A 15704-nucleotide genomic window follows, 5' to 3' on the forward strand; every position below is an offset into this window, starting at 1 on the left:
ATGTTATTTAATTTCTCACAGGACTTCCTCCCTCAGGACATCATTACGAGTTGGCAGTAACATTCTGACATGTGCAGTACCACCTTGTCCCGCCCATATCACAATTATAAGTATTGCAGTAAATATGGCTCCCCTAATAATTCCGGCAGGTCAAACCTGCTGATATTTATTGGGGTAAAAATGCCTGGTAAATATATAGTGACGTGGTCATTTTGGTGAGGTACCCATCAAAATCTGTGAGGTGTTTTCCATTATTATGGAAAAGCTCATATTTGGTTGGTAATTATCACACCCAGTCAGGTTTTATAGGGCACAACATATATTGCACCAATAAATGGCCAATTCAACCATAATGCATTGTTGTTTTATCCATTTAGTCGTATCTGACTCTTGTGATTCAATGGATAAAATTCCTCCAGTTGTTTCGCTCGATAACAGAATTCTTTAGGTCTTGGAGATTCTTGTTTGCATCATTCTTGACTACGTTGTGATCCTGGTCTTCCTCTTTCAGTTTTCTTTCCATAATTCCCAACATAATGTTTTTTCCTAAAGGGTCTTCTCTTCTCATTACGTGACCAAAATATCTGAGCTTAATATTTGTGATAAAAGACAAAAAAGTTTGTAGAAGTTTCGGCTTGATCTGGTCAAGTATTGATTGATTTGTTCTTCTAGCAGTCCATGAGATATGCAAAAGCCTTCACGAGCAGCAAAGTTTGAAGGAGTCAATTCTTTGACGATCATTTTTATTATTTGTTCAGGTTTCACATCCATAAATTGTTGCAGGAAAGACCCTTGCTTTGATGATTTGTATCTTTGCTATCGGCAATATGTCTTTGCTTTTTAGGTTTCGTCTGCACAGTGCTTGCCCTGTGCTTGTAAAATCTCTTGTAATCAATATACATTTTAAAAGGGGCTTACCGCCCACCCTTACTTTTCATTCATTCTTGTGCTTGCCACTTTTTTTTACTCGGTTTCTGTTGGTTGTAGAATGCTAATTCCTGATGTTCTTCGTGTGTTTTTCTTATCAGTTAAGTGTGACCCAAGTGCTCCTTTTCATCTGCTTTTTCCAACCTACTTTTTCTTTGTGAGCAAGCGTGTTTGGCGACTGCATGCTATTTGAGTACCTCTGCTGTTTTAATACAGTCCCTTTCCTGCACCCCGCCCACTTCCTGCTGTTACTGCTCTCTTTCACTTACGTTCACTGTCTGTTTTCCACCAATGTCCATCGTTTCTCAACCACCGCACTTGTCCCTTACCTTATCACCCAGCTTTGAAATTACCATGTTAACAGGAAAGGCAATGCGCAGGTGTCAGAAACATATTTGCAGAGGTGTAGGTTTGCATTACAACCCACGTTCATCTTCTTGACAAAGAATTGATCTGAGAGGAATGGCAGTCTTCTTTGAGAGAAGACTATGTGGAATAATGGGCAGAGCTGCTGACTTTAGAACTGGGGTCCTGGTTTGAGTCTCACCGTCATCGCAACATTTTGTGATTCTTGGAAAATCCCTTAATTTGTCCATGCCTATACACAAAAGTGAATGTGTCCTTGAGTATTTTCCTTTTTGCTCATGTATAGCGCTTCAGTGCCTTTGGTTCCTGTTTGTGCTATGTAAAAGGGCAAAAAAGAAAATAATAATCCTCGCCTGTTTTAATAATGTGATATCTGTGCCAGTTCAAGCAGTAACTGCAAGGCCCTCCAGTGTAAGACAAGCACGTGGCTTTTATGAACTTTAAAAAATACACTTTGCACTTTACTCGATTTTAATTGACTTTCTTTTCTGCTGCCCCACCATTCGTTTGATTATGGGGATTCCCTTCTACTTGTCTTCACTGCCTGTTTATTCCTTACTGTCCATTGTTTCCCAAACGCCACACCCCTCCCCCACCTTGCTTCCTATCTGCAAATTGGCAGGTTTACAGAAGGTGCAATAAGCAGATGTCAGAAACACATGTGTGCAGACAGGATGCTTCTTTTCTTTTCACACTTGATGCAGGAAACCAACTGCACAACATCAATGAACACCGTCAGAGGTGTGGCTTTGCTGTACACTGCGCTTATCTTCTTGACAAACACATTTCACGAGTGGAATGTTTTTCTTCACTGAGTGGAAACGATGTGGTGTAATGGGCAGAGCTGCTTACTTTTGTACTGAGGGACCCAGTTCGAGTGTCAGCGCCATTTCCACATCCTGTGATTCTAGGCAAATCACTTGATTTCCACATGTCCATAAACAAAAGATAAATGTGTCCTTGGGTAATAAAAAAAATTTCTCTTGTAAAGCACTCCAGTGCTTTCGTTTCGAGTTCGTGTTGTACAAAACTGCAAACAAGAACATAATAATCCTTGCCTGTTTTATAAATTTGATATCTGTGCCACTTCAAGCAGTACCTGCAAGACACTCCTGTGCAAGGCACGTACGTATCTTTTATGACCTTAAAGAAAATACATTTTGCACATAACTCAATTTGTAGTGAAGATAACTAGGCTATCTTTTCCGTGGCACCTCTGTTCATTCGATTAGGGAGTATTCTAGAGGAATCTAAAACAAGGGAAATCAGTAAGGGGAAGTGAGGAAATATTACTGAAAACTAATTTATAACGTGGTTTGCCGTGCCTCAGATTGAAGTTTGACAAGAGAGTCAATTTAAAATTGCTGAACGCAAAGTAATTAAATTATGGTAGCTATTGGCCATTGGCTAACTAATGGACACACACCTCTTCAGTGGGCGCTTAAGGAGGTTAGGCTATACTTACAGTATTGTTGCCAAAATATTTATTGACTCCTTCTCTCGCCCCTTTAAAAAATTCACTATTCTATTGTTGTGATTGATGGGGCCTAGAATCTTGACTGGCAGACACTGACTGCAGTCTGAGCAATATGACTCTGTGCCCTCATTCTCAATATTCCAATAAATGTGCTAATTGCTTTTATTTGTTGTGGAGAAGTGAGGCTCAATGATTAGAGCAGCAGACCCTGCTGCAGAGGTCTAGCCTGGGACCAGGGTTCAATTCCCTGCCTCGGTGGGTCTTGGGCTTAAAAATTCCACGGACTTGATAATTCTTGCCTCGGTGCCTATTCCAATCATGGAGTCCCACTCTGCCACTCTGGGCAATAGCTTGCTTAATCTCCACAATGGCCCCCACAACACTAAGGATGCCTGGCCTCCACCTTGGGGGTGCCCAGGAGTGGACGCCTCACAGGGAAAGCCAGGATGGGTTCCACAGCGGTATTCGTACAAGTGCCTTGAGACCCTTGCGGGTGAGTACTGCGCTATACAAGTATACAATTTAATTTATTTGTTGCTCCTATAGCACCAGAATGCAGCAGTAGGCTGTTTCACAGTGCTTGCCAACGAGAGGTGGCTTTGGGGATGGGAAGCAACGAGGGAAAAACACATTCCAGAACAGTAATGCCGTTAGTGGTCTGTTATGGGGGCGTATTTCTTTTCATTTTCCTTTTTCTTTCCTTTTTTGTTCCCTCTCTTCTTGTAGTCTTTTTTGTTTTATTTCTATCAATGTTTTCTTAGTCATGTTGCACACCAGCACATGCTTTGGAAACGAAAACGCAATATGATTCAGTCAACGCCGGCCGAGCCAAAGCTTTTTTTTTTTACCTTAAGCCATGTTGCATAACAGTCTGCACTGCTCTGCCTCATCTCATAAAAAACATTGACAACTCCAATAGTTCTCGCATAGGTGGAACCTATTGGCTTTGCTAATGCTTGTTCTTACTTTGTCCAGGCTTGTCATTGCTTTTCTTCCCAGTAAGAGCCATCTTCTGACTTCGGGGCAGGAATTGCCATCTTGACTTAGCTGTGATCCTAAGAAAATGAAGTCTTTGATGATCTCTATTTCTTCATTGTTAATTCTGAGACTTAGTAAGATTCCTGTTGACATGATTTTAGTCTTTTTCACATTTAGCTTTAGCCCAGCTGCAGCGCTATTTTCTTTGATCTTGACAATCATTGCTTTGAGATCTTCTGCACTTTGCGCAATCAGGGTTATGCCATCAGCATACCACAGGTAATTACCAGTGGCTGAGATTAATTCAATCATTCCATCCATCACTTTTTTGTATACTCGCTTTAGAGAAAGGCGTTGTCAGTTTCAAGCATATTACCTGGATAGGAATAGACCTTCTAAACCCCAAGGCGGATTTAATACAGAGCCTTCTATTAAATATAAACCAGACCTCAATCCGTTTAGCCCAAATGACAGCCTTATATATTAAATACGGCGTAACTTTACTCTTTTATGCAAATACTGGATGTAGCGATCTGTTCGCCATGTTATTTACTTGACACTTAAACGTCTTTTCTCGAAGTACCTGTAAGTTAACATACTCTCCAAGCGTTTCTTTCCATCCTTAAGTATGACCTCACCTCATCTTTCCTTAGTAGTTTTGAGATGTTAATGGACCAGCTGTTGCCCCAGATATTTTCTGCATTCCCCAGGCCCTTAAGAATATTTTCTGTCTCATACTAGCGAATAGACATTTTTTTAAAAGCACTGGCAAAGCTGCCAGCCTTTTGACTTTGTCAATACTTGTTGAGAGAACTGTTGGGCACTCACCAATATATAAAACAAGCATTGGCATAGCCAATAGGTCTCGCCTTTGGGACCTTATCAGTGTTTAGCCATGCAACACTTGATGTTGCACCAAGGATATTGTGCTGCATATCTAAAAACTTATAAGGTCCCAAAAGCGAGACCTATTGGCTATGCCAATGCTTATTTTTGTTGTGTTTCCTCTGAAGTAGAAAGATCTTCGCCGCAAATCTGATTGGAATTGATTTGCACCCTGTAGTGTCGGGAGATGGTAGCGACTTGTGGAGTACCATGACATACTTTAAGGGGTTACAGTGCTGGAGGAGAATAGGAGATCAGACAAATTCATGTCACATTATTAACATTAATGCGGGGAAGAAAAAGTATTCAATAGACTCATTTTTGCCAAAATTCCTGTTCTGAACAGGGATTAACTGTGTAGGACTCTGAGGGAGTAGATCACGAGTATTAATGTGACGTGGAAACTGAAGACACCGGAAGGCGGTGAAAGCTACGGAGAGTCAAACTCAAAAAGAGAAAGCACAATGGAGGTGCGAGAGAGGTGTAAATTAAGGAAGAGACATACTGGTCGGAGATGAGGTGTAGGGGGAAAAGAAAAAGAGGACAACAAGGAGAGAGAAGGAAAATGAAAGCAGGGGTGCGCGCGACGGCAAACACGCGAGCGGCAAAAGTGAAAGTAATCAGGGTCCAGATGGAGCCTCGGGCGCTGAAAGCTGGTGGCTGCGCGCGCTTGTGCGCGTAACAGCAAGCTGGTGGCCGGCTGCCTCTGGGTAGCACTTCCAAAACCTGCTTACTAAATGTCTCGCTTGAGGCAGCGCATGCGCTGGCTCAGGCGAGACCTAAAATAAAAGCATAGGTAAAAGCAAAAACGATTTTTATTTCACAAAGCATGTATTTCCCTGGCAGCAGTTGGCACTAAAGGGAAATACTTGTGGGAGGAAGTGCTCTTTGGGAAAGAGCAGAATACTGTCAATCACAGTGAATTTAGCTAATGGCTAAAATCGGATGACCCACTGCCTGGTGCTGTATGTTGTAGGGAACTGAAGAAAATGTGGAATACAAACAACTGACCAATAGATGCAGGGGGCTAGCTCAAAGCTCCTAAATGTATACATAGTATGCATACAATTATATTCAAATCAAAAGATTTGGCAAACGCCAGACCAAAAAAAAAAAAACATTGCAATTAACAGCGCCATGCAAGAGCACACACTTGTCACTTACCTCATTGGTTTGAACATTGCTTTGCCGAAATCCTGGAACCTCAGAACGAGTTTCAGATGTACCCCGCTGGGCTTCACAACTCAAAGAGAAAAGGAAAAATTAAACATGCATTATCAGGATATTAACCTCACACTTTTTCTTGATAGTATTCTAATATTTGTATTATTATTTTTGGTAAACATAATAAAATTAGAAAATACGTGAAAATATAAGCAGATTCTCAAAATCCGACATGGAAGCCAGTCACAGCCTATTTTTCTGTGCGACCACCCAGAATGCTTCACTCTGCAGAATCTTTATTGAATAATGTGAAGGTTTGTGTGATAAGATTGTCCGTTCGCTGTGTTCAGCTTCTACTGAGATTGACCAGTGACCGCTCAATGGTACAGAATCAATATGCAAGGAGCATCTCTCATCATGAGCAGAGTACAGGAGTTTGGCATTTGTGGATCAAGGGTGAGATGAGGGCGATATTGTAGCAAAATGGGTGGGGCACTGAGGAAAGGCATTTGCACCACTTGGATACACAGATGGGTGAAGCAACCCCACAAAGAGACCAGCAAACTAGGAAGGGAGTTCAGTGAAAGAGACAGTCTCCACAGGGAAAGTGAAAGTAGAAGGCCCACAACATTAGAAATAGTGAGGGGATGGGGGTGCAGGGTATAATCGCACACTATCACAGATGGAGGGAGAAGGGAAGAAGAAGTTCCACACAGTGAGAAGGGGACCCACGCTACTGAGAAGGGACGCGAGGCCACTGCACAGTGCAGAGCCCAGTGCCTGTTTGAGGTGCCTGCAAGGCGAAAAGTGAATTTTAACCCAATATTTCTCTGAGTTGCTGCCTTATTTTCTGACAGTACAGATCAGAAACAGTTAAGATTTGCCTCTTTTAGAGCTGTAACTCAGGGAAATATCGGGCGAAATGAACTCACTCTATGTCCAGTGATCACATAAAACTAGAGGTGGGTGGAACTTGTGGAATGTACTCAGCGGAACTGCGTGGAGTTACATAAAAACAGTGATTCCACAGAGTTCCATCAATAGGGAAAATATAGAGATTGCGCTGTAATTTAGTGCGATAGCACAAGCAGCGCTGAAAAATCAGTGCGAATGACACAATGAGATACGCAAGAGCGAGCAGCAATTCTAGTTGATTTTGCTGCCACTCGATACAAAATCAACTAAGATGCAGGTGAAGCATGACTTACTCTGACTGCAGTCACAAGTTCCCAATAGAGCCTTCTCGTCCTGACTGTAATCTACAAGAAAAACAGAAGGAACATGAGACAAATGCAGGGCCCTTACGAGAATCATCGAGGAAGCTGATGTGACCTATGATGAAGCAGAACATCCCTTCAATGCTCAATGACAGACCTTTGAAGGGCCAGTGGAGGCGCCCACACTTCAGCATTCACCATAGGAATGATGAGTATTGGCCGTTCTTCCTATCAGTCACGGGTCAATGAGGAAATAAGGCGCTCCCGCCACCCACTCTTGCCTCTGGAAGTCCATTAGGCTGGAGAAGAGTCAGTTACAGATTAATTTCACCCAGACCGGACTCTCCCAGCCCAGCATGTGTTTTAGGGGTTCCAGCGGGTGGGAATTCTACCAATTTTCCTTTTTGCCTAGTTGTTTCTCTAAACCTCGAGCTGTAACCAGACAGTGACTCATTCCACTTGTGGGTTGTATTTTGTGAGAGCACACCTTAGATTTCCAGCTAATCTTTGTCATTACTGAGGCAGGATCAGTTGCAGTCGCTTTGTGCATGTTCTTAATTTTCACTAATCTGTTTGGCTCTTTTCGCACAAAACGTGTATCCCAGTGCTCAGTAGTAAACCCCTCACACCACGTACACATGGGCCTCAGAGTCTTAGAGGCCGCTGCTGCGTCATCCTAAAGCTGGCCCACCGCCTGTTACCAGGCATCTAGGGTTTGTTACCATGAACTTCGCTGTACACTTGGCTTCCGCTGGCCCAGTACATTCCAGAGATGCAGTATCAGTGTCACATTATCCTGCCCCACTGCCTGCATCGGAAAGCATTGGGCTTGTATGCTTGCATGTCTGTAATTCTGAATGTCTTGTAAATGGAGATTAGCTTCGGCTGACCTTACACAAATATTTGTAGAATGGGTAGGATCCACAGATTGAGGCTTGAGGATGTATTTTTGCTAAAAAGAAAATACTAAGTGGGTCTTATACCCAGGACCACACTTCTGACTGTGCTACTGATAATATGTTCATGTCTCATGTAATGCAAAAAGAACAATTGATGGACAGAATGCTGAACAGTGTCATACATTCCCCCAGTACAGAGATCTGGGCCTAAATCCATCGTTTTTTTTTGCTCCCCATGCCATTCCAGTTTAGACCCAGCCATATGCAAATCTGGCTTGACCCTGTGCCCAATGGGAAGAGACCAGACCAAACTGCCATGCCAGGTCCTCCCTGGACTAGAAACAAACATCTTAGGACCAGTTTCAGGGTTTCACCCCTTATCAGCCAGGCTAGCTTGACTCCAGTGGCATGGAGAGCACGGGACCCATGTCTGGGCATACCCATCCCACTCAGGGTGAAAAATGCAAAAAGAACAATTGATGGACAGAATGCTGAACAATGTCATACATTCACCCCAGTAGAGAGATCTGGGCCTAAATCCATCGTTTTTTTGCTCCCTGTGCCATTCCAGTTTATGCCCAGCTATATGCAAATCAGTCTTGAACCTGGTGATCATGTAGTACCTGATCACCAAAGTCTCAAAGCACTCATAACATATTACCAATACACCCCGGAGTTCAGTCCTAGACCCAGGGTATTCCAACTGTACAATACTTTTCTTGCAGTATCATCTGCTCCATTGGCTTCTCATGGGCAGGTTAACGATAACCCACACATCCTTTTCTCCTTTCCTCTTGCACACTTCACTCACCTTCAAACTAAAATCTCCCACTGTTTCATTACTATTAGGCATTTAATGGCTGTTAGACTTGGGGGTCTCTAGTTGGCACAGGTATGCACTTGTGACAAATAGGGACCCTCTCCTCTAGTCAGGCTAAGGGGGTACACTCCTAAAATAACCCCTGCTCACCCCCTTGGTAGCTTGGCACGAGCAGACAGGCTTATCTCAGAGGCAGTGTGTAAAGCATTTGTGAACACATACAGTAACCCAGTGACAACACTACAGATGGACACCACACAGGTTTTATATCAAAAAGAAGTTTTCTTTATATAGATTTACCACACGGCCATTAAACGACAAAAACACACAATACTGTTACTTTAGATCGTAGAATTTTGCTTAGTTCTCTTAAGTTCTTAAATGCGACACTTTAAGTCAATGTACCTTTTAGATGCGACACGCAGGGCAACGAAAGTTTTGCAACGATGAAGTTTTTGGTGCAAAGAAATAAAGACGTGAATATCTTCCAGATGCGATACGCTTCTCCGATGTTGCGAGAAGACTTGACTCGATGCTTCAGCTGCAGCGGCGACACACTTTACGCGATGCGACGACAGCGGCTCCGACAGCGGCATGCTTCTCCGTGGATGCGAGGTGCTTTTCTTGATGCGGTGCAATGCGATAACAACGATGGCTGCGATGGCGACACGCTTCTTCCTCGATGCAAGACTCTTCTCTTGATGCGGTGCAATGCGTCAGCTACGATGGCTGCGATGGCGACACGCTTCTTCGGCGTTGCGAGACACTTCCTGGATGATGCAAGACGCTTCCGCTCGATGCGATGCTGCAGCGGCGACACACTTTACGAGATACGACGACAACAGCTCCGACGGCGGCACGCTTCTCCTTCTTGAGTCGTGCTTTCAGCTCCTTGCGACACGCAGTCCCTCAGAAGGCCCAACAACAGCAGCAGGCACTTCCAAAGAACTCTGGGGAGCTGGGGGGTGTAAGGCAACCACTGCTGGCCAATCCCCCAGGTTCAGGGATAGTTTCCTCCTCAGCTTCTTCTGGTTCCTCCTTCAGCAGAGGTTCTTCTTGTTTTCCCAAAGTGATCGAAATTCTTGGGATCAGGGTCCCAATATTTATACCCAGAAATTCTTTGTCCTCTGAAGGCAGACGGGCCTTTGCCAAGTCCAAGCCAGTTCCTGAGCACTCTGTTTACCAGCCCTCTCCTTTCCTTTCACAGTGCAGGGCAGAAACATTAGACACCCCACAGGAGGTGGAGCCAGCATTGTGGAAGGCAAGTACAGCCCTGGAGCACTTTCTTGACAGGATTCCTTCTCTTCATTCACTGTGCAGGGCAGAGATATCAGCCGCTCCCCAGGGGGTGGAGCCAGCATTGTGGAAGGCAGGCATAGCCCTATTCAGGTCCCAGGTGCAACTCCTCCCACCCATCTGGATTCAGATCTCTCTATTCACCACTGGGGCACCTCACCCTGTCTCCTGGAATTCCCCAGCCCTGTCACTCAAACTCCAGACAAAGGAATACACACAGCCTAGCAGAGGCAGGTTTGAATGGTTAGACAAGGAAATGCCTACTTTCTAAAAGTGGCATTTTCAAACACAGAATGTTAAAACCAACTTTACTAAAAGATGTATTTTATCATCCTGAGCTCAGGCATACTAAATTCGAATTTCGTCCATGTTCTCTGAGTCAGTTAGGATTATAAAATGTAATAACCAAACTGCCCATTCTGGCCTATGGAGAACAGGTAGCCTTGCAATAGTGAAAAACGAAAATGGCTGTAATTCACTATTAGAACATGCCACACACACCAGGGCATGTCCTACCTTATCCTTACAATGCACCCTGCCCTTGGGCCTACCGCAGGGGTGTCTGATATGAAGAAAAGGGAAGGTTCAGGGACTGGCAAGTGGGTGCACTTGCCCAGTCAGCATGACAGTACCAGGCTGCACGCAGGCTCTGCAATGGCAGACCTTAGACACATGTTTACAGGCTGCTTCTGTGGGTGGCCCAACCAGTGCTGCAGGCCCACCAGCAGTATTTTGATTACAAGCCCTGGGCACTCCTGGTGCACTGTACTAGGGTCTGACAGGTAAACCAAACCAACCAATCATGGAATGACAAATCATACATCAATTTACAAAAGGGAGCACTTGCACTGTGGCACTGGACGGCAGTGGCACAGTTCCCTGAGCAACTAACACCAGCAAAAAATACATGAGGCACAGCGAAAAATGGAAGGGAGACTCACGCCAATGTGCCAGATCTAACACGTGTCCCCTCCAGCTGAAATGTTGAGGTTCTGTAGTGATCCGAACCCGTGTATTCGGTATCGTAGTACTGACACGATTTTGGTACCAATGAACCGTAAATGATCCATTATATGCATGACAGTGTTTTCGCTGCGCAACTAGCATGAATTCACTGAGAAATAGGGCATTCTGTTGTTAAGTCATGGCATCCATTTTAGTTACGGCATCCATTTTGTTTCTTGCCCTCACATAGTCAATGAACGGGCGATGACCCCGGCAGAATCACCTTGTTAAGGATACGTAAGCTCGAGCCCCGAGAAAGGCTGACGCTGCATGACTAGGCAGAATCAAGCTGCCTCCCTTGCCTGAGGCCAGTCCTGCTATACTGGTTCTCGTGTCCATTGTCCTGACTGAAAGGCCGAAGACGGTAGCCATGCCCGTTTATGATCCATAAACGCCTCTTATCCTACTTTTCAATCCTTTGCACCTGGCTCTGCTCCTCTCCTTCTGGGCTTTTACAATGGGGAGGTTACGATTTTTATGATGGGGAGGATCGAGCAAAGAATGGAAAACTGACAAGGGGACCTGATCGAATACCGAAAACCTACGATTAGTTATTGTTTGATATCTATTTACTGTTTGTTTGGGATACCGGGTTGGGCATGAGAAATATTCGTGTAATGTTGCCTAAAGACATTTTTCGTGTATTTAAGGAACAACCCACTTAATGCAATTTGAACAGTCTCGTAGATTCTGCCTCTGTGTGGTTCCTATGACTTCTGTGTCCCTGCAGTGAATAAATCTTGGTCTCTGACGCCACCATTGAGAAACCCGCGTCTCTGTTTATTTGTGCACCGAGACAGGAAGGAACTCAGGGGTCTTCGGGTGTTGTTTCCCTGACACCTCTGGACTCTTATAAGTCCAGAACCTCAAATTGGCGCCCAACGTGGGGCGACGTCATCCGGTACCGGTCCAAAGCTTGAAAAGTTCGAGGAGTTTCGTGTGAAGATTCCGGAGGGAGGTACCCCGCTTCATCGATCCCTGCATGTCGTAAAAGTGGCCCGACGATCTCTTCCACGAGGGTTCCCGTTCCCAGACGGCTACAGAGGACCGCTGCCCTGACTGTCGCCCTGTCTTGGACCCGAGGTGCAGACCTTAGTACGGCGAGACGTAGACGGGTTCTCCTTGGTGACGTCTTCCACATTTCAGTTAAGTATTAAGTGGGTTACGCTCAGTTTGGTTGTTCTTTGTTGCTCTGGTTTAATTCGTAGATTATCATTGGTTGCTCTTGTTTAGATAATCTTTGTTTTGGTATTGGTTCATTTTGGTAGGCCTAAGTTCCCTGCGCATTTTGGTTGGAATTTGTCTTTGTTTGTCATGACTAACAGTAGTAATTGTTTCCTGTCCTGGTTACGTTGCAACGGGGATTCCCGGTTGGAGGATTCGTGTTCGGTTCCTCCGATTGGAACTCCTACATATGAGCTCTATTGTAAACACGGTGTAGGTCCTATTGCGTATAATGAAGTATGGGTCCGTTATACCAGAAAAGATGGTGTCCTTAGTTGGCAACCGCATGGTAGCTTCGAAAGCGAAATTCTAGACAATCTAGAAATGAAGTTGTTTAAAAGAAAAGTCCGGCCGGCAATGTTTGATTCTTTTCGCGTATGGCGTAAAGAAGCCAAACAGAGAGAAATTAGGAAGACGAAGAAAGAACAGAAAGAGAAAGGGTTGACTTTAATGGAGTCTGCTAGGCAGCTGCATGTCAACGAGACTGAGAAAACAATGGAGATGGCGAATAGAAAATATAATTTGGCAATTGATAAATGTTACCCTGTATTGCCATCTTGTCCTACTAAGCCGATAGAGGACCATGAAAAGGATCCTCTGTTGTCTTACCTGTTGAATTCACCTCCGCCGTATGCACAGGGTATTACAGCACCACAGTTGCTACCTGTTGTACAGCCAGCTGCTGGTCAGCCTGGAATAGTTGCTCCACTTCCTTTGATTCCAGCTCCTGTCCTTCCCGTGGTTAATGTTCCTTCGGCACCCCCTCTTCCTGGGTCGCCTGTTCCGCCTTTGCCTGTCGTTTCGCAAACTGCTTTACCTACTACTCCCACCCTTACTATTTCATCTGCTCCAGCTGCCCTGTCCCCGAACCCTGTGGACATTCTGACTCCGCTTTCCGTTCGTCGGAAAATAACCGACTCTGTAACTAATATCTTAACTCCTCTCTACAGGTCTTTAATTGGGACCCCCGTTTCTGACTCTATACAGAGACGTAGCCAGCTTCCTGGTCCCCAGGAACGAGAAATGTTAGATTCAACAGCTCTTAGGTGGATGTCGAAAGCTGCGAAGTATGATGCACGAAGAGTGTTAGATACCTTTATGCAATGGAATGAACCAACTCAACGTTATGTTTTTGACGTGATGTGTTCTCTTGTGCGTGAGGAATGGGAAGATGGTGACTTAGATTCCGTCCCCTCTGACCTGATAAATGTTCAGCAGAAATTTGCCGCAGGAATGGTGATAGGTTCAGAAGTAAGGGAAGCGATAGAACTGATTTTAGCTTATAGGGATGATTTCCCTCTTCGAGCGCCAAGGGACCCTGATGGTTCACCGATTACTAGGAAAAGACGAGGTCAATATCCGATGAGGGAAGTTCCACCAATATGGCGTGATGCAGTTCAAGCTGATGGGGCTAATGGTATTGCAGCTGCTCCGGCACAATTCCAGAGAGTGTGGATACACATCCCTTGGAAGCGGGCCGAAGTATTAGCAGTAAAACAAGCGCTGCCGGACCCGCGTAAAAACCCTGCTGGTTATTATAAAGAGTTAACACAGACAGTTCAAGCGTGTGTCATGAATTTGGCAGACATTGAAATGCTATTTGGCAATGTAGTGCCACAGCCTATATGGGCCAAGATTCGGCAAGAGAACCACCCAGTCGCCCTAGGAGGTGATTGGCCAGCTATTGTAGCAGCAGATGCGCAACAAGTTGGCGGTGCTAAACCTGAACCTCTGATTGCTGCCTTACCTGGCAGAATAATTAATCTGATGAAAACGCTGATGCCAGCGTTACGAGTTAATTGGGATAAACTATCGGCATGCAAGCAAAAGAAGGATGAGAGCGTCTCTGACTTCTTCACTAGATTTGAAGAGACCTTCGTAGACCACAGTGGGCAAGATATGAGTACCGAGGGAGGTCAGAGGCTGTTTGTCGACAAGTTCGTGTTTAACTTACTACCTGAGCTTAGTAACAAGCTAAAGGATTCTGAAAGTGCATGGGCAGTGTCGACGACAGCACAGATACTTGCAACTGCTCAGTATTACGAGAATAGAGAGAAAGAAGAGAAGGAAAAGTCAGAAAAGAAGACAAAAGATTTGAAGACTAAAGTACTATTGCAACAGGCGTATCCGCCTCGCTCGAATCAGTCAGATTCACAGCAGCGACCCCAGTTTCAGCAACAGCCACAATTCCAGCAAGGGACATCCCAAAGATTTAATTATGGTTTTTCCCGACAACAGTTAGCATGGAATCAGTGTGCCTATTGTACAAAGGAGGGTCATTATAAGAATGAGTGTCCGGTACTGCACGCACAGACTAGTGGTGTCCCAGCTCAGAGAGGTAATGTTGGGTTTATGCAAGCTCCTAGAGGTAGAGGACTTGGTACAATAACACCACAGGCCGATCGCCCATCAAATTATTTCGATCAGCGAAATGTACAACCTGCGCAACTAGGTAGATCTCCACAGTATCATGTTGAAGATTACTATGATCATAATGAAGAGATTCAGAGAAGCGAGTACTAGAACAGCCACAGGCAAAGAGAGGGAGTAGTATCAGTTCCAGTTGATCAGAGTGGACCTTATGTCGCAGTAGTTACATCAGGCGTGGTCGAACCGTTTCTGTTGGATACTGGTGCGGCAAAAAGTTCAATTATGCATGCGAAACTCCCTGGCGCACCTTTGTCTGGCTTAACGAACACTTCAGTAGGTTTCTCAGGCGCCCCTGTTCACAATCCTGTTTCTAGTCCGTTATCAATTTCTGTTGGGCCATGCGAAATAGAAGCACCCCTTATCCTAACAACCGGTTGTAATGAGAATCTGCTTGGTTTAGATCTGTTGAAACGCCTGCATGCGACACTGTACTGTTCTCCTTCAGGAGTACAGCTCACATTAGGCAAAAGAGTCATCTCTCCAATGTATATGTCGATGGATAAGCTCCCACCGGAGCTGCGTTCTCTCCCTGATACTCTTTGGGCGACTGGTCCTAACGATGTAGGCCTCTTGGAAATTCCCCCTTATGTGGTAAGTCTGAAAGCGAATGTTAGATTCCCACGAATCCCACAGTATCGGATTTCGAATGAAGGTGAACGTGCACTCTTGCTGATTGTGAAAGACTTAATACAGAAAGATGTGATAGAGGAAACTAGAGGAAATGTCTGCAATAGTCCTGTTCTGCCGATTTTAAAACGCACTGACCCGTCTAAACCTCCAATCTACAGATTTGTGATTGACCTCAGAGAGGTTAACAAAATAGTGATTCCACAGTTTCCTGTGGTACCAGATATCACTGCATTATTGACGTTGATTCCTGCCTCAGCCTCATGGTTTACAGTGATCGACTTGAAGAATGCCTTCTTCAGCATTCCGATAGCCGAGGAAAGTAGAGACATTTTTGGTTTCTCCTTAGGAGGTCGCAGTTTCAGATTCAAACGCGCTCCACAAGGTTA

At 44.8% G+C, this 15704-nt stretch overlaps 1 protein-coding gene across 2 annotated transcripts in view; it reads right to left on the bottom strand.

Annotated features, from left to right (window-relative positions):
- FAM20A (FAM20A golgi associated secretory pathway pseudokinase) overlaps positions 1 to 15704 on the bottom strand; it is a 267701-nt gene that overhangs the window by 66874 nt on the left and 185123 nt on the right. For both annotated transcript variants that reach the window (XM_085617304.1, XM_085617305.1), the window contains exons 3-4: positions 7006 to 7056; positions 5798 to 5876 (exon numbers count right to left, since the gene is read on the bottom strand). In XM_085617304.1, coding sequence (XP_085473430.1) covers positions 5798 to 5876; positions 7006 to 7056 — 130 coding nt within the window. The remainder of the gene's footprint in view (positions 1 to 5797; positions 5877 to 7005; positions 7057 to 15704) is intronic.

This window comes from Triturus cristatus, chromosome 7 (genome assembly GCF_964204655.1).
Source record: "Triturus cristatus chromosome 7, aTriCri1.1, whole genome shotgun sequence".
NCBI lineage: Eukaryota > Metazoa > Chordata > Amphibia > Caudata > Salamandridae > Triturus > Triturus cristatus.